We start from the raw sequence: 16,990 nt of genomic DNA, 5'->3' as shown, positions 1-16,990 counted from the left end.
CCGTGTCCCTGTGGGGTTTGTTGTGCGCCTCGCGGAGCCCTCGCTTGACCTCCCGATTGGGAGGAGGGAGCCGTGCTCTGGTCCCTGCTATGGCCTCCCCCTCGGTGCGGAAAGCCAGCAAGTCCTCTCCCCGCTGTAGCCTCAGCCTCCCCAGCTAATAAAGGTTTGCTAACGTTTTTCGGCTCAAACAACCCTTGGATTCCGGGGGCGTGGCCAGAGGGGCGGAGCCTCTGGGCGTCCTGGAGATGGTGCCTAGCAACGTTAGGGGTGAGGCCCGCGAGGGAGACGGCTCAAGCCCGGTGGTCCTCCTGGAAGGGGCCTCATGACAGACTCCGAAGAGGTGCGAGGAAAAGCTAAAGGCAGAGGGTCGGGGGAAGGAGACCAAGGCTGGGTTCCCAGGAAAGGTTTCAAGTACGGTAGAGGCAGGATCAGTGGCACAGTTCAGGAAAGTCCCAGGCCGCTGTGCAGAGAACAGAGGGCTTGGGATGTGTGGCTGGTGGGGAGGTCGGAGGGGTGGCTGGAGCTGGCGTCCAGGTAGAGATGGTATTGGCCCAGACGAGGGGGTGTGAGAAGAGGAGGGCTCTAAGAGCTCTTTAGGAAGGGGGACAGTCAGGATTTGAGGACTGATGGGACATAGGTCTCTGGCTTAGGTGGCAGAGAAGCTGGACTCATGGAGGTGGGAAAACCGGGGGCAGAAGTCAGGTGCTCAGGTTGGCCTGCTGGGCGTGAGGGTCCCAGAGGACCCCTGGGGCCTGCAGCTTGGGGCTGGGCCTGAGCTGGGGACATTAGAGTTTTGGGTGTCACTAGCTGGAGGTGGGAGCTGAGGGGGACCAGGAGGAGAGCAGAGGGCAGTGTGAGCATGAGAACCCTGACCCCTGACCTTAACCATAGATAGGAGAGGGAGAGAGGAAGGACTGGAGAGAGGGAGGTTGGAACATCACTAAGGGCTACAGGGCTGGGAGTGCCACCCACCCCAGATGGTGCCTCCTACCAGGCCTCATTTCCACCCCTCCTCCATCCTGTGAAATACCTGAGGAGCATGTCAGTGGAGTCGGGGTTGTCTCGGGGCCTGCTCCAGCTTGTTGTCCCTTGGTTCTAGGATGCCCTGGAGCTTGACCAGGCTCCCTCACAATGCATCCCAAAGCCATGGGTGTTTCCAGTCCCAAAGGGGACCACACAGCGCATCTTTGGGACCAGCCAGGTGTTCCAGAACTTTGAACGTATAAAACCAAAGGTCATGGGGTTAACAGTGCCCCTCAAAGTCAGGGAACAGTGAGTAACTACCTTGCCCTGGGATCTCAGTTTCCTACCCTGCACAGCCATTAACATGCTGTACAGCCTTGGGCCAGTTACTCTCCCTCTCTGGGCTTTAGTGAACTCAACTGTCTAATAGAGCTCTTCTACGTCAGAGGATACAAGGCTGCTGGCCTGATGAGTTCCAAGAATGTCAACCTCCTCTCCCTGGGTCTCTGTCTACCCCTCCTGTCTCCCCACCCAAGTCCGCCTCTTCCCAACCCACCCCTGCAGCCCCTGCTATATAATATGCCTGAGGCTGGTCCAAAGTCAGGGCCAGCCCCTCTGCCTGTGCCCCTGTGCCCCGCAGCTACTATCGTGGCCAGAGGTGCTTGGAGCAAGAAGACTGGGAGATGGCCGTGCTGTTCTTCTCCCGTGCCCTCCACCTGGACCCGAGGCTGGTAAGGGGGGCCTGGGTGGGCACGGGCAGTTGCTGGCACACACCTCCCCCTCACTGTGGCACCTACCGGGCCCCTCCTTTCAGGGCCACCAAGTCCCTGCTAGTAACTGAGCATCAAGCTTCAGGGCAGACTGTGGGGACGGGACAGCAGCCTGGGTTCCCTCTCCCTCAGGTAGACTTCTACGCCTTAAGAGCCGAGGCCTACATCCAACTCGGTGACTTCTCCTCGGCCATCCAGAACCTGCGAAGGGCCATCTCCTTCCAGCCGGAAAACACCGACTACCTGGAGCGCCTCTCCTTTGTGCTTTACCTGCAGGTGCCTGGGCTGCCCCCCCAGGACCACGCGAGGCACCCCTCACACCCAGCCTGCTGGCTCTCCTCCAGCTCTGGGAGCTTTCCTTGCTCCTGGGACCAGCTCTGACTCCCTGGGGACCGCCTCGTCCCTGTATCTGTGTCCCCACCTGCTGCCACTCTCAGGGCCTTTCCCACCTCCCAAGTCGGTTTACTCTCAGGGCTGGGTGAAGTTTGGTAGCTTCGTCCAACAGAACTTTCTGCAGGAGCGACAATAATCTACTCTGCACTGTCGGTCTGGTAGCCACTAGCCACATGGAAGTGTGTGACTGAGGAACTAATTTTTCAATTGTAATTAATTAAATTTGTATAGCCACATGCCGCTGGTGGCTGTTGCATTGGACAGCCCAGATCCAGAGCATAGAGGTTCCCAGCACTAAAAAGCTAACAGTGCCCCCCATTTGCAATTCAAAATAAAAACACTGTTAAGCCATAAAATGCCAAGAAAGCCCCAGATCTGTTTCTCTCTGTTCCTGTGTCTCTGCATTGCTGTCTGTCTCTCGCCAACTGTGTGTTTCTTGCTGTCCCTCTCTAGCCCTGCGTCTCCATCTCTGTCACGGTCTTTCTCTGTGTCTCTTGCTGTCTTTCCCCAGCTCTGTGTCTCTCTCCATCTCTGTGTCTCTGTCTCCCAGATCTAAAGGGCCCTGTCCCTTTCTCTTGTCTCTCTCCCCTTCTGCCCCAATGTTGCCCGCGCTGCCTGGTGGGTGCTGCTGGGCCAGGGTCACAAGCAGAAGTGACTGCCCGCTGTGTCCCCAGGGCCAGTGCCTGTTTGAGCAGTGCTCCTTCCGGGATGCCCTGAACGTCTTCTCGCAAGCCTCTGAGCTCCAGCCAGAGAAGCCCTGCTTCCGTTACCGATGGTGAGCGGCTCGGCACGTCATTGTGGGCCCTCGTCCTCCCGCAGCCCCTTCCCATCCCTCTCACCCAGCAGACAGAGCACCTCTGCCCTCCGCCCTCAGCATGGCCTGTCTCCTGGCCCTCAAACGGCATGCTGACTGCCTCTCACTCGTCACCAAGGAAGTGAAGAATGGCACGACCAATCCCGATATCTACATCCTCCGGGCCAGGCTCTACAATTTCTTTGAGAAGGTAAAGCAGGGAGGGCAGGGCAGGGTCTGGCCTTCCCCCCGGCCTGGTTGCCCCCAGCACGCCCAAGATTACAGCAGGCGGCTAGGCTGTCCATGAGCCCAGAGCTGCGTCCCCACAGTGCCAGGGGGGCTCTGTCCTCTCTGGGTAGAGACCTCGACTCGCGCTGACCACTCAGGTACCCAGTCTGGTATTTGTTCCATTGTCACTCAGCCCTGGCTCTGTGCCAGGCATGCTCCAGCCCCCAGAACCCACAAGGTGACAGACCTATGCTGTACCTGCCCTCACGGAACACCCAGCCCAGGGCAGACGTCACTAAGCATAACTACACACAGAATGAGTGTGTGGACATCCTCGGGCAGCCAGGACCCCTTAGAAAGGGCAGCCCTTCCTCCCCCTCCTCCTCCTCCTCCTCCTCCTCCTCCTCCTGCCACCTTTCTTTCCTTATTTGCCTCAGTGAGCATTTACTAAGCATCCCCAGCTGGCGCAACCCCTGGGCTCGGCATGGGGATGACAGTACAGGGGCAGGGGAGACTTGGGGTCACAGGGAGGAGGTGGGGAGTGCTGGGCAGGGAGGAGGGGACTGCAGGTGTGTGAAGGTGTTGGGCAGGGTCTTGCAAACCAGGAGGACTCTTCTTCCTGGGGGCAGCGGGAGCCCCCAAAGGGGTTCCCCTTTGAGAGGCAGCGGCCTTCACAAAGATCCTTCCAGCGGCCAGGGGGAGTGTGGGAGGGGCAAGTCTGGAGGCCGGGAGCCTGGGGAGGAGGCGGGATGCCATCCAGCGTGCAAGGAGGGGGTACGGGGAGGTCGGCTGTGAGGGTAGTCAGGAGCAGGCAGTTCCACAGTCCTTTGGAAGGCAGGGCAGAAGACTGACTGGGGGCGGGTGTGAGGAAAAGGGAGCGATCCAGAACAATGCCCGGTAATCCGCCTGGCCACGTGGGTGCCAGGGAGCTGGGAGACTCAAGACAGGGAGGAGCGGTTGGGTGGGGCTGGGCGGGGTGCACTCAGCTCACCAGGCAGGCATCCTAGGGGGGTTGGAAACGTGAGCCTCGCTCTGCTGGGGGCTGGGCCTCTGTGCCCACGCGTGAGTCAGTGGGAGAGTCTCCTGCACAGGTAGGAGACTAGTAATTATCGAGAATTGTTGTTGACAGTCCGGATTTTAGCTGCTGCCGCCACCCCAGCCTCTGTGACACATAGGCACGTTCTCAGCACTTTACTCATGTTTCTCGCTAAGGCTTGCAGTAACCTTTTGAGGCAGACAGAATCCATTGTCCTCTTTTCACAGATGATGAAACAGGTCTAGAGGGCGTGGGTGACTTACCCAAGGTCCCAGAGGCAGTTCTCAGTGGTGTTGCTGCCATGAACCCCAGTCCCCCGGCCCCAGAACCCTGCCGCTAGCCTCCGCAGTCTTCCCCCGCCTGACCTCCACTCACGCCTGGTGTCCACACCGTTTGCCCCACTCGTCATCCAACCAATTACGCTACAGAACACGGGGTGCTTGCTAAAACTGTTTGTTGGTTGACTGACAGACCTGCTCACCCAGTGGAAGGTATTTGCCTGGGGATGTTTTCTGTTTATGCCCAGGCCTGAATCTGTTCTTGGTCAGAGTTGTCTGAGGCTTAAAGGTCAAGGGAGTGGGGGAGGGTGTGCAGGGAAGAATAGGGAGGACTTGACAGTCGTGATGAGGGGGCCACACCCTCCCCCCACCTCGACTGAGCCTCGCAGAAGTCCTCCAAGGATGTGGCATCTGTAACCCCATTCTACGGCAGAAACCACCAGGGCTGACCTGGCTCACCTGAGGTCACATCAGGAAAGAAGCCAGCACAGATAGGGCCTGGGATCGGATTTTCCCACAATGCTTCTTGCCTCCTTCAAGAGGCAGAAAAAGTGGAACAGCAATGCAGGGGCACTGAGGATGGGTGGCGTGATGCTGGCCTGCCCAGAGAAAGGCCCCTACAGGCCTGCAGTTCTGCCTCCCCCCACTGGGCAGGGTGGGGCTCAGCTTGGCCTACATCCCTGATGCCACCCTCGGCCTCCTGCAGCCCAACCTCTGCTATCGAGACCTGCACAGAGCCTTGCTACTGGATCCCAAGCACCCACAGGCCAAGGTGCTGCTCAAGATGATGGTGGACCAGTCCCAGAAGGCACGTCAAGATGCCGGCATCCTAGCTGTGCAGGGCAAGCTGCAGAATTCGCTGAAACACATCAACTGTGCCATTGAGAACAACCCTCTGGACCCCAGCTTCTTCCTCTTCCGGTACTGGGTGAAGAGGTGCCGGTCTTGGGTCCTGCTGTGTGGTCTCAAGAGAGCCTCAGTTTCCCCATCTAGCCTCTGATAATCTTTCCCTATTCCCGATTGGCGTCAAGGCATCATGGGAGGTGGTCTCTGCTACTGCCCCTGGTGGAGGGGCAGGCAGCAGCCTCAGTTAACCTGGGAATCCTGGACCCTCAGGCCTGCTGAGCAGTTCACACTGGGAAGGTCAGCCCAGCTCAGTGGACAAGGCTTGGGTTTGATTCTGGTCCCCCAAAAAGACTCACACGGGGCCATTTAACTTCCTTGAGCCTCAGTTTTCTTATACAAACAGTGGGGGGTGAAACCGCTGTCCTTTAGCATAGAAGCTGTCATACACCTGGCTCCCATAAAGAAAGAGGGAAGCTATATTTTTGAGAAAATTACCAGGGATCTAGCAGGTTATCTGAGTAGGAATCCAGGACCAGCCCCACAGGCCAAACCTAGTGCACGAGGTGGGAGCCCCCCACCCACCTCCACGGGTCAGGAGGCCCAGAGCCGGCAGCTGCTTGCCTCACCCCCAGTCAGTAGGGTGCTTTGGCATTCATGTCCCTCTCCCACAGAGGGACCTTGTACCGCCGGCTCCGGGAGTTTGATGGGGCGGTGGAGGACTTCCTGAAGGCGCTGGACATGCTGACGAAGTGCCAGGAGAACTTGGTGCAGCAGGCGCAGCGCCAGCTGCTGCTGGCCTACAACGACTTCGCCGTGCACTGCTACATGCACGGCGCCTACCAGGAGGGCGTGCTGCTGCTCAACAAGGCCCTCAAGGACGAGCAGCAGGAGAAGGGCCTCTACATCAACCGCGGCGGTGAGCGGGGCGGCCGGGCGGGCCAGCCCTCGCCTCTCTAAGGCCTGGGCTGGGCGCTTGAGGCCCCTGAGGGAGGGAGGGAGGCAGGAGGCAAAGAGGAAACAGTTAAGAGTCCCAGTGTTCCGGGGAAATATTGCCTTAGACAAACTGGCTACAGTCTCTTCAAAATGCTCAGAATCAGGCAGCTAGGAAAAGGAACCCCGAGGCACGGAAAACCTCTGCAGCCGCCCGCGACCGCCCCGGGAGTTACCAGCCTCCAGTTTCAGGCCCCGCCCCCTGGGGCTGGAGCAGGCTGGGCTGGGGCTCCTGGGCACTGGGGTTGGGGGCCCACTCAGCCCCCGCCCCGGGTCCCCGGGCGCCAGATTGCTTCTTCCAGCTGGGCAACCTGTCCTTTGCTGAGGCGGACTACCAGCAGGCGCTGGCGCTGAGCCCGCAGGATGAGGGTGCCAACCTGCGCATGGGCCTGCTGCAGGAGAAGATGGGCTTCTGCGAGCAGAGGAGCAGGTGCGCCCGCCGTGGGCGGGGCCGGCGGGGTCTGTGGGCGGGGCCGGTGGGGCTGTGGGCGGTTCCGTGGGCGGGGCCTGCGGGGGCTCTGGGCGGGGATGCGGAGGGCTCTGGCCTGGCCTGAAGCCACCTTCTGGGATCCACCGGTCAAGATGCCTTTGCTCTCCCAGTTATGTCTCCTAAATATCGATTTTATTTTCCAAGTCTTCGCTAAGCATCCTTTTTTTCTCTGAATATTATTATGGTAATTGAGCTTTTTATAAAAAATTTAAGTGTTCAGTAATATGTAAGTCAGAACATGGAAGTGCCTTCTAATATTTACCTTCCAGCGCCTCCTCCCACCCCACATAAGTTTGGTAAAGATTCCTCCAGACTGTCCTCTATGCTTATATTCACAATTATTATCATTTTACAAAAGTGAGGTTGCGCTGAACTGTGTTTTGACTCGTTTTTTATTTCCCGTGGCATTGCGTACAGGACTACCTCATTCTCTTTCATTGTCTGCATAGTGTTCCATTCTGTGGAGGTACCACAGTGAATTTCTTTAGACAATCCTTTGCTGATGCATATTTGGGCTCTTTTCCATTTTTATTATAAAGAATGCTGGATGAGCACCCAGGACATATGCCTTTGGGCACTTATACTAGTAATGCTGTAGGTAGATTGCTGGAAGTCATCTTGTTGGTCCAGCAGCTTTTGCATGTTTATTGGTCGTTATGGCCTGCCCAAATCTTTTGCCCATTTTGTATGAAATTACTAATTAAGATTTTTTTTTTTTTTTTGGTGATCAGTTCTTTGTAGGCTGGGAAAGTTAGCTTATCATCTACCTAATGTGGCAAAATATATTGTCCCTATTTATTGATTTCCTTTGTGGTGTTTTTGCTAGTCAGTAACGTAGGATTTAATCATAGTCAAAGTCAATTTTTCATTTTTAGCTGTTGGGTTTGTGACATCCTCAGAAAGGCCCTTCCTACTCCAAGATCAGAAAAACATTCATTTATGTTGGGGTTTTACACTAGGATTTAGGTGTTGGGTCCATCAAGAGTGTAGCTGGTAGAAAGAGAACAGAGGGGCATGTGGGGGGTGAGCAGAGACCAGTCTGGTTTTCCCGAAACTCCCCACTGGGGCCCGAAGCTGCCATCTCCCTGCAGGGCGCCCAGCTCATAGCAGGCCTGCTGTGTCCTGCAGGCAATTCCATAAGGCAGAGAACCACTTCTCAATGGCCATCCAGCACAACCCCAAGAGGGCCCAGTATTACCTGCATCGCGCCAGGAGCCGGCAACTCCTGCAGAACATTTTTGGGGCCCGCCAGGATGTTGCCACTGTCCTCATCCTCAACCCCAAGCAACCGAAGGTGGGTTCCTGCTGGGCCAGGAGGGTGGGCTCCAGAGTCAATACCCCTGGCCACCTAAAGATCCTCCCTGGCCCTAAAAGAAATCTGGTTCCCTAAGGGCAATAAGATCTGCCCGTGTGGGAACGCTTATGACGCGTCACGCACTGTTCTAGCCACTTCCGCTTGCATCCCTCTATTTAACTCTCTTCAGCACCCCTGCGAGACTGTTAACATTATTATCACCCTCAATTTACAGATGAAGAGGGTAAGGCTCAGAGAAGTCAGTTCCCTCGCCCCAGGTCACACATCTTAGAGGTCAGACCCTCATCTGGCTGGTCTAGAACCCACGGTAGACCCCCACCAGTGTTCCTTCTCCAAATACTTACTTTCTCCTGGTCTCCTGATAGTTTGGGGGCAAAAAGGGCCTGGCCTTTTAGAAACAATCTGTAAAGCCTTCCCTGTTCAGCCCTGAGAAGGGACTCTACGAGGGCAGGGCAGCAAATGCCATCTGCCCCCTGCCCTGGCTCACACCTGGCTCTGGTTGCCCCCTTTCCTGGCAGCTGCTCCCACTGGTAACCAACCTCTTCCCGGGCATGTCAGTGGAGGAGGTGCTTTGCAGCCAGATGGCCCACCTGGCCAGGTTGCAGCTGGACCGGGTGATTCTGAGCAGCCCAGGGACCAGCATCCCTCAGCGCATCATGGGGTAAGCTTCTTGAGCGGGAGCTGCAGGCCCAGAGTGGGGAATGGCCGGTCTCAAGGCTCCTCTGGCGCCAGCTGCTGCCTTAGGCCACTGTCCAGTCCCTGGGGATGCTGGGGTGAGTCAGGGAGACTTATCTGGCGCTCTGGGGCCGCGGCTTGGCAGGCAGCTCAGGGAGCGGGAACTGGAGCGCCAGAAGGCCCCGGCCCTGCAGCTCTCATGGAAGCTGCAACAGCCTTTGTCTAAGACCCCCAAAGAGCTGGAGGCCACTCCCCACGTCGTGTGGGCAGAGCTAGAACACTCGGAGGAAGAGGTCAGCGTCCCCAAGAAGGAGGAAGAAAAGGTGAGTGAGCCGCACCCGGGGGCTTGGGGCCCAGGGCCCTTGAGGTCCAGGCTGGAGTGCACCCGAGCGAGCCAGGGCTGAGGGATGCAGTCTGGCTAGAGGCTGGCTTCCAGGTCTGGCTCTGGCCCTGCTCAGCTGGGGGACAAGTGGGGACCTCTTGCTCTGAGATGGGGGTGGTATTAGTGAGGGGTGCCCCTGAGGGAGGGCGCATGAGGATGTGGGCCCCTCACAGAGAGAGGCCTTCCCACGCTTGCTTTCATACATTCTGCTGTGTGCACTGGCCACTCAAGCCAGAATTTTGTTAAATTTTGCTCTTAAGTTCATTTCTAAAAACTTCGTATTGAATGCAACCTGAATACAGTAAGTACACAAATCATAAGTGAACTGTTGGATAACATTTCACAAGCTGAATCCACCCGTGACACCGTTATCCAGATCGAGAAAGAACTCAGGCCCACCTGCCCAGAAGCCCCTTCATGCCCGCTTCTAGGCCCCTCCCTCAGCCCAGCGCACGCCACGAGGTTGTCCTGATTCCTGACCCCGTAGATGAGTGTGCCTGCTTGTCACATTCATGGACAAGTACGGTGCGCCCTCTTGTCTCCAGCTCCATTAGTTAGCGTGACATTTGTGGGATGTGTCCAAGTTGAACAATCTCCACAGCTCGTTCTTACTGCTGTGGAGATTCCATCCGGGGATATCCCGCCATTTACTTATCCACTCTACTGTCGCTGGACACAGGCAAAGTTGTGTCCAGAGGAACTTTGCACAGCTGAAGTACAGGGAGCACCAACATCCCCCTTGCCCTAAATGGAAAACACGAGCTCTACATTTTCCTAGCTCACGCCAGATCCAGAAATACAAAACTCCAGTCTGTGTGAAACGTCAGCCCCATGAGGTCCTCGTGGGCTCCCGCCCTCAGGGAGATGTTGAGCCAGCACCTGTGCATTAGCTTAGCACCCTGCAGCTCTGCACACACCCCCTTGCTTCCACACTGCCCGCAGGCGTGAACCCCACTGCATGCAGGTATGAGTGGCCGGAGCAGATCAGCAGCCGGGAGCCTGGCTGTGGAGTCCCGCAGACCAGGAGTTAAGCCCCGCTTCTCTCCTTAGCTGAGTGCCCTGAGCAGGCTGCTTAGGTGCCGGGAGCCTGGGTCTCCTGGTCCATGAAATGGTTAATAGCAGTAATTCCCTCCCAGATGTGTGTTGAGGCTGAAATGGGATAAGGCAGGTGAAGCAGGGAGAAGCTCCTCAGTTTCTCACTAGCCATTCCCCAGGGTACAGCACTTTCCAGAAGCCTGTCCCACACTTGAACTAACTTGCTTTTTGCAGCTGGGGCTCTGAGACCCACACAGCGTCTTGTGGGTCCCTTCCTCACAGTGCTGTGCCTGTCCCCTTCCTGTCCAGTCTTAGCCTCTCCATGTCCCCAACCAGCCCCAGCCTAGGACCCTTGAGGAGCTCCAAACTGCTGGCCTTCCAGAGCTGTGGCCACTGGCCTGGGGCCTCTTGCAGCCTGTGACTGCCCAGCCTGTCTCCTGCCCTAGGAGGAGAAGCCAGAGCCCGCCCCCAGCAGGGTAAGGTCCCTGTCCAACAGCTGCCTCTACCAGACGTCGCCGGGCTCCATCTTGGGCTGTAAGTCCCCTGTGCTCCTACCGGGCCTGAGTGAGCCAAGGCCACGGAGCAGGCACAGGTCAGGGGCAGAAACTCCCTGGCCTGGGTGCAGACTTGGGCCCTGCTGCTTCTAGATGTGTGGCTCTGCAGTGGGAGTAACAATGCCCACTTTGTAGGGGGTGTAGGGAGCCCTCGGTGAGGGGCTGCCCAGCACAGAGCCTGGCGTGCCAGCTCTTCCTCTGAAGCACTTCACAGCTGCTGCTGCTCCACCCTCATTCCCCTCTCAGGCCCGTCTCTTTTCTCTCTGCCCCATTAACTTCCCCTGAAAGAAGCCACAAACCCTGTGCATGTTCAAGGGGCTTTTACCCTCAATTCTGCCAGGCACCAGGGTGAAACACCCAGAAATGCCTGGAACAGAGTCCCAAGGGCAGCTGTGAGCAGTCCAGGGTAGGGATGAACACAACAGTGGCCAGCCCCTCCCTCCACTCAGTGCAACTCAACAAATGCATCGAGTGGCCAGGGCTGGGCCTGTGCCAAATGCTGGCCGAGGCATGAACGGCCCAGTCCTTGCCCCGGGGAGCTCTTGGTCCTGAAGGGATGAAGGCCCACAGGTAAACAGATACCCAGGATAGTGTAGACACACAGTGGAGGGGAGTCCAGGGCTGTGGGGGCATTTAGCCCCGATGGGGGCTCAGGAGGGCTTTCAGGACCTGAAGGAAGAGTTGGGTTAGCCAAGTGTGGGAGGGGTGGAGCAGGGGACTGCTGCAGGCAGGGACCTGGAGCCCTGCAGGCTGTTGGCTGTGGCTGGAATGCAGAGGGCGGGGGCAGCCAGCAGAGTGGAGGCCAGGGCTGGGCGGCGGGGCCCCTCGGCATCTCCCCTTATCTTCTAGCCCTGGTCCACCTGCAAGGCTCAGGTGCTGAGGAGGCCTGGGCTGGCATGGTCTGGCGGGCCTTCCCCGTGGCCATGCAAGGCCTCTGGGATCTAGGCAAGGGTGAGGGCTAGAAGCCTCTTTTCCCTGGAGCAGTCTGGGGAAGGTGGCCTGACAGGTGCTCTTGGCACACCCTTCCTAGTCAGGACCACGTCCATCTCAGAGACAGAGACCTCTACTATCTGCCAGGAATACAGGAGCACCTCGGCCACTACTGTGACATTCTCTGACTCCTCGGTGCTTAAGACTCAATCCTCAGACTTGGAGAACAACTGCGGAGATCTAAGCCTGAACCGCAGCCCCAGAAAAAACAAGACTGCTCAGGGTCAGAGCCGGAGGCCCAGCAAGACGGAGGCCAATCAGAGCCAGAGCCGGAGGCCCAGCAAGACGGAGGCCGATCAGAGCCAGAGCCGGAGGCCCAGCAAGACGGAGGCCAATCAGAGCCAGAGCTGGAGGCCCAGCAAGACAGAGGCCTCTCAGCACCGGGGCCGGAGGCCCAGCAAGGCGGAGGCCACTCAGGGCCAGAGCCGGAGGCCCAGCAAGACGGAGGCCGCCCAGGGCCAGAGCCGGAGGCCCAGCAAGACGGAGGCCGCCCAGGGCCAGAGCCGGAGGCCCAGCAAGACGGAGGCCGCCCAGGGCCAGAGCCGGAGGCCCAGCAAGACGGAGGCCGCCCAGGGCCAGAGCCGGAGGCCCAGCAAAATGGAGGCTGCCCAGGGCCAGTGCCAGAGGCCCAGCAAGTCCCAGGTCACCTCGGGACTGAGCCTGAGTCTCAGCAAAATCCAGGCTGTCCAGGGCCCGGGCCAAGACCCCTGTCCCGGCAGGTAGGCTGCTCTCCGAAGGGCCACTGAGGCCCCTCCCTGCCTGCTGGGGATGGGAGAGATTCCACCCTCACACACTGGCACTCAGCGAAGCTGCCTCCTTCAGGAGCAATTAGAAACTGCAGCCAGCATTCCTCTGGTCCCATGGCTAAGTTTATTGTATTTGTCTTCTTCTTTTACAAAATTAAAAACTTTAAAAACGAAGCCCACATGACAGAGTCCCTCTGTTCATGGAGACTGAGAAGCCTCAGCCTGGCTTTACGATGCTGGGACATAAGGTGTGGGAGGGAGGGCTGGGGTATGGTGCCAGAGCAAGGGGCCACGGGTAACAGACCGAGGAGGGAGGGAGCAGCCACGAGCCCCAGTCCCTGAGTTACAATTCACATTTGAAGAAGGCTCAGGCTGGAGGGCAAGATCAAGGCTCAGTGAGGTTCTGGGGTGACCAGTGGTTTCCCCGGGGAAGGAAGCAAAGGCCAAGATGCCCTCAGGCCAGTTCAGAGGCAGGGCCGGCCTGGCCCTCTGTCCCAAGGGCTAGCCAGCAGCCCTCTTCCACTTCACTCTGCGTTACGGGGCCCACTCTCCAGGAGGCTCAGGACAGGGTCTCCCTGGCAGAAACCCAGGGCTTTCCTGAACAGCCTGGCCAGGTAGAGGAGGGCAAGGACGCCACCTGGAGAGTCAGAGGAAGAAGGGGATTCGGGAAGCCACAGTCTTGCAGCCATTGGAGGAAAAGAGCTGCTCGTCCTCAGGAAAGAAGGTGGTGCTATCCAGCACAGCCTGGACGACCTCATCCCTGGGCTCCAGGCCCAGCTGGGCCAGCTCGTTGAGCACGCAGTGCCGCACGTGGTGCCGCTGGAGTGGCAGGAAGGGCACCAGGGCATCCAAGAGATGCTCTTCCATGATGCCCGAGCGCCAGAAGCCATCTGCAGGAAGGGGCGATGGGGAAAGGAGTCAGGGCTTCACTGGGAGGAGCAGGGCCCCCCGCCCCCAAAGGGCAGTGCAGGTGTGGTGCTGGTCTTAACCCCCTCAGCCACCTTCCAGGTGTTGGGCTCAGGGAGGTTGTGTGACAGCCAGGAGCGCCAAAGCCTGGCCTGGCAGGTGCAGGTTCAGTGGGCAGAGCATCAGACCCTGGGAGAAGCCGGCCCTCCCCAGAGAGCCTGGCCCACTGGATCTGGCCTGCTGAGCCACCCAGCTGAACTTACGGTGTGGGTTGTCCAGCACAGCCCGGGAGATGACTGGCTCCAGCTCCTGCAGGCGGATCTCCTCGCGGTCCCGGTGGCTGCGCCATGCTTCCAGTGCCACCTGGTTAATCTGCTCGCCACCGGTGTTGCTAAAACCATGCAGGACGTGGGCCGAGACTCAGATGGTGGGGGCAGGATTTGGCCCTCACTCGCCAGGTGCCAGCCCAGCTCAGTGCCATCAGGAGCCAAACCCACTGAAAACACTCCACAGGAACCACGTCCCCTCTGTGGAGCTTGCATCCACAGCCATGAGCCCTGGAAATTCACCTCTACATGCCATGCACTTTATAGTTTACAAAACACTTTGGGGTCCGTTAACTCACTTTCCCTCACCCAGTCTCTAGGAGGAGAGTGGGCATTAGTGTTGGCCCTGCTGTTTGGAAGAGGAAAGGGGAGCTCAGAGAGGTGCAGTGATTTACCTGAGGAAACACAGCTAGGATTCTTAAAGCTGAGACTAGAACTCTAGTTCTATTTTTCCCAGGCCTGTGTCCTCCTGGCCACAACAGACGGAAAACTCTTGACCCAGCAGGGCTTCCGCAAAGAAATAGTGAGGAACAAAACGACTGAGCCCAGAATGGGCTTTGAGAACGTCAAAGGGAAGTCAACCACCTTGAATGACTCCAGAGAGAGTGTCAGGGGCTTTCGGAAAGCCTGCCTGGGCCCGGGGGAACACACCCCAGGCCGAGACTGGACAGTGGGGATCTCTGACAAGTGTTCCCACACTATGCCCGCTGCTGAGCCGGGCCCCACCTGATGAAGATGAAGATGGCTTTGCGATAGTTGGTCCCGTATACAACCCAGGAGGAGCCCAGGAAAGGTCGCAGGACCTCCATCAGGCCTGGGGTCAGCTTGTCCATCTCATCGAAGAGGAAGAGGGAGCGGCCGCAGGTGGTGAGGTTTCCCTGGACCCAGCTCTTAAGATCCTTCTGTAGGGGAGAGGCAGGAGTTCGAGGGGCCTGGAGATACTCCCTCAGCCCCAGACTTCTTCCCAAGGCAAGAACGCATCCCCTTCCCCGGGAGAGGTGGTGTCCCAAAGAGCACCAATCCCTTAATGGGACTGATGGTGACACGGTGGCCCTGGGAGGGGCAGCGACTTGTCCAGGTTCACACAGCAAGTCAGCAGGAGAACAGGGACTCAAACCCAGGCCTTGCACCCGCCTGTTCAGGGCTTCTTCCCTGACACCTACTGCCTTCTCTAAAAGGCGACGGCTCCTTCCTGCTCCCTGACCCTTCCAAATAGTGTTGACAGCTGAACCAGATCAGCCCGGAAAGTCCCTAGCAATCAACAACAATAACAATAGCAGTAAGAGCTAATATTCACTGAGTGCTTACTCTGAGCCTCAGACTGGGGCCACGTGCTTCACAGAGAGAAGATAATGCAGACTATCTGGCAGAAGTAGGTGCTCAATAAATAATACCTGCAATTACATAATCCCATGTCCCTCACACAACCCTGGCAGGTAGGTACCCTTACTGCCCCCTAGGAACTAAAGCGAGAACTCCCTGCCAGGTAGAATGGCACCACCCCAAGCTCTGATCTGCATGGGTCCTGAGGGCTGAGGCTCCAAGTGGCTGTGTGGGCTGGAGCAAGTGACTCCCCTTCTCTGGCTCAGGACTCACGCCCTAGGGTCTGGCACCCCACAGTGCAGGCGAACAGTGGTCCAGCACTCAACTAGCCTACCTTGTAGCGCTCCATCTGGCTGGGGTGCGGGAAGTGGATGACCGGGGAAAAGTGGTGCACATGGGGGCTGCGGAGGCCATCCCGGAAGAGGTAGTGTGCCAACAGGGAGCTGACGTAGGACTTGCCAGTGCCGGTCCAGCCATGCAGGGAGAGGACCAGCGGCTTGGTGGGAGCTGGGTCCTGCACGAAGGCCTTCAGCGCCTTCACCACCAGTGCCCTGGCCAAGTGCTGGCCAGCCAGGTGCTGGGCCAGGTCACACTCCAGACCTAGGGCCACAAGGACAGTGTCAGAGCTGACCCCGCCCCCTCCGTCGCCCCCCCCCCCCCGCCCCCGCCATGGAAGAGGTTCAAGGGGGAAGTCACATCTGGAACCTGGTCTAGGCATCCCTGGGCTCCGGGACGTCTGTACAAGCTGTCCGTGGAAAGGGAGTGGGGCCCTTGGGGTCTCTGGCAGCAGAAGCCACCCTCAGGCCTGACTCAGCTCGGCAGCGCCCCCACCGGACGGCCCTCTAGATTGCGCTCAGCCCCGAGAGGATGCGAGCTGTCAACAGGGTCTGCCCTAGACCCCTGCCCACCCCCAAGGCAGGCTTCTCCCCTGCCGGCCAGTCCGCGGTGGAGGCCTAACCCCCCGCAAGGCCCCGCTCTCCAAGGCTCTCTCCATCCTGGCAGGGCTCTGACTGGACCCCGAACCCTCGCCCCACGTCCCGTGCCCCCGGCTCTCAGGGTCCTTCAACGCCGCGCCCACTCCAGCTCTGGCCGTCTGGAAGTCTGGGGGTCCCGCCCCTCGGTTCCATCCTCCAGGTCCGGCCCCGGCGCAAGCCCGGAGTCCGAGGGCTCCCCCGTCCGCCGCCCCTCCGCACCCGGCTCCTCACCCTGGAAGTCGGGCCGGAAGTCACATTCGCAGAAGGTGCCGAAGCTGCAGTGCAGCGAAGTCAGGTCCCAGGCGGCCGCCGCGGCCGAGACCAGCGCGAGCAGCCCGAGGAGCGAGCCCCAGGACCGGCAGCCGCGCGTCACAGCCGCCATCCGCCTCAGGCCCGAGCTCGGTCCGGGGCCGCCAACCGCCTCTCCCGAGAACTACAACTCCCGGCGTGCATGGCCCCGCAGCAGCCTCCGCCCGTGGCCTACAACTCCCGGCTTCCCTCTCGCCGCTCTCAGAGGCCCCACCCCGTCGTCCCGCAGTAGGACCGAAAGTGGCCTCCAGGGGGAGCCCGCGAACCTTCCAAGCCAGGACGGCGGGCCACGTTTCCATGGCCACGGTAACTAGGGGACCATCACAGTAACCCCGAAAGAATAATGAATAAAGGATTATGAGCACAAAGGGTGACTTAGCAATTGTAGCCAAAACTTGTGCGGCAACTTACACCTTGCAAAGCGCCTTTTGCATGCTCTTTTTTCCTTTATATGATAAAAGAGCACTCACTAATAGCTTTTGGTGAGCACGTACTGTGTGCCATTAGTGTTAGATGCCTTATAGATCTTATAATAACAGTACCTGTCATACAGAGAAATGGTGATATTTCAACGCAGTACAGGCACATAAAAGTGTTGTGGCTCAGGAAGTAATCAATAAATGATCCTTGACAGTCCGTTATGTATGAAACATGGTGGTCCCTTGCCT

The 16,990-nt window shown here is 58.5% G+C and overlaps 2 protein-coding genes across 6 annotated transcripts; one reads left to right on the top strand and one right to left on the bottom strand.

Annotated features, from left to right (window-relative positions):
• Positions 1-22: 22 nt before the first annotated feature.
• TTC16 (tetratricopeptide repeat domain 16) lies at positions 23-12,658 on the top strand. 4 transcript variants are annotated; one of them, XM_014863650.3, is made up of 14 exons: positions 172-340; positions 1,100-1,272; positions 1,604-1,694; positions 1,866-2,009; positions 2,801-2,901; positions 3,001-3,130; positions 5,168-5,382; positions 5,979-6,223; positions 6,586-6,727; positions 7,916-8,081; positions 8,621-8,763; positions 8,923-9,100; positions 10,641-10,728; positions 11,779-12,658. In XM_014863650.3, the coding sequence occupies exons 1-14, from the start codon at positions 323-325 to the stop codon at positions 12,459-12,461; spliced, it is 2,517 nt and encodes an 838-aa protein (XP_014719136.2). In that variant the 5' UTR covers positions 172-322; the 3' UTR covers positions 12,462-12,658. The 4 variants fall into 4 exon arrangements, with proteins under 4 accessions (XP_014719137.2, XP_014719136.2, XP_044634643.2 ...); XM_014863651.3 differs by lacking the exons at positions 172-340; positions 1,100-1,272 and adding an exon at positions 23-163; XM_044778708.2 differs by lacking the exon at positions 1,100-1,272 and having other exon boundaries at positions 1,870-2,009.
• TOR2A (torsin family 2 member A) lies at positions 12,590-16,509 on the bottom strand. 2 transcript variants are annotated; one of them, XM_070518711.1, is made up of 5 exons: positions 16,245-16,509; positions 15,374-15,639; positions 14,443-14,618; positions 13,654-13,781; positions 12,590-13,374 (listed from the first exon to the last, which is right to left on the bottom strand). In XM_070518711.1, exons 1-5 carry the CDS (start codon positions 16,393-16,395, stop codon positions 13,130-13,132), a joined length of 966 nt encoding a protein of 321 aa, XP_070374812.1. In that variant the 5' UTR covers positions 16,396-16,509; the 3' UTR covers positions 12,590-13,129. The 2 variants fall into 2 exon arrangements, with proteins under 2 accessions (XP_070374812.1, XP_014719143.1); XM_014863657.3 differs by lacking the exon at positions 13,654-13,781 and having other exon boundaries at positions 12,594-13,374; positions 16,245-16,471.
• Positions 16,510-16,990: the final 481 nt, after the last annotated feature.

The sequence above is a fragment of the Equus asinus genome, chromosome 10, assembly GCF_041296235.1.
Source record: "Equus asinus isolate D_3611 breed Donkey chromosome 10, EquAss-T2T_v2, whole genome shotgun sequence".
In the NCBI taxonomy this organism is placed as follows: domain Eukaryota; kingdom Metazoa; phylum Chordata; class Mammalia; order Perissodactyla; family Equidae; genus Equus; species Equus asinus.
The sequence above is the reverse complement of the archived record's forward strand: the minus strand, read 5'-3'. Positions and strand labels throughout refer to the sequence as shown.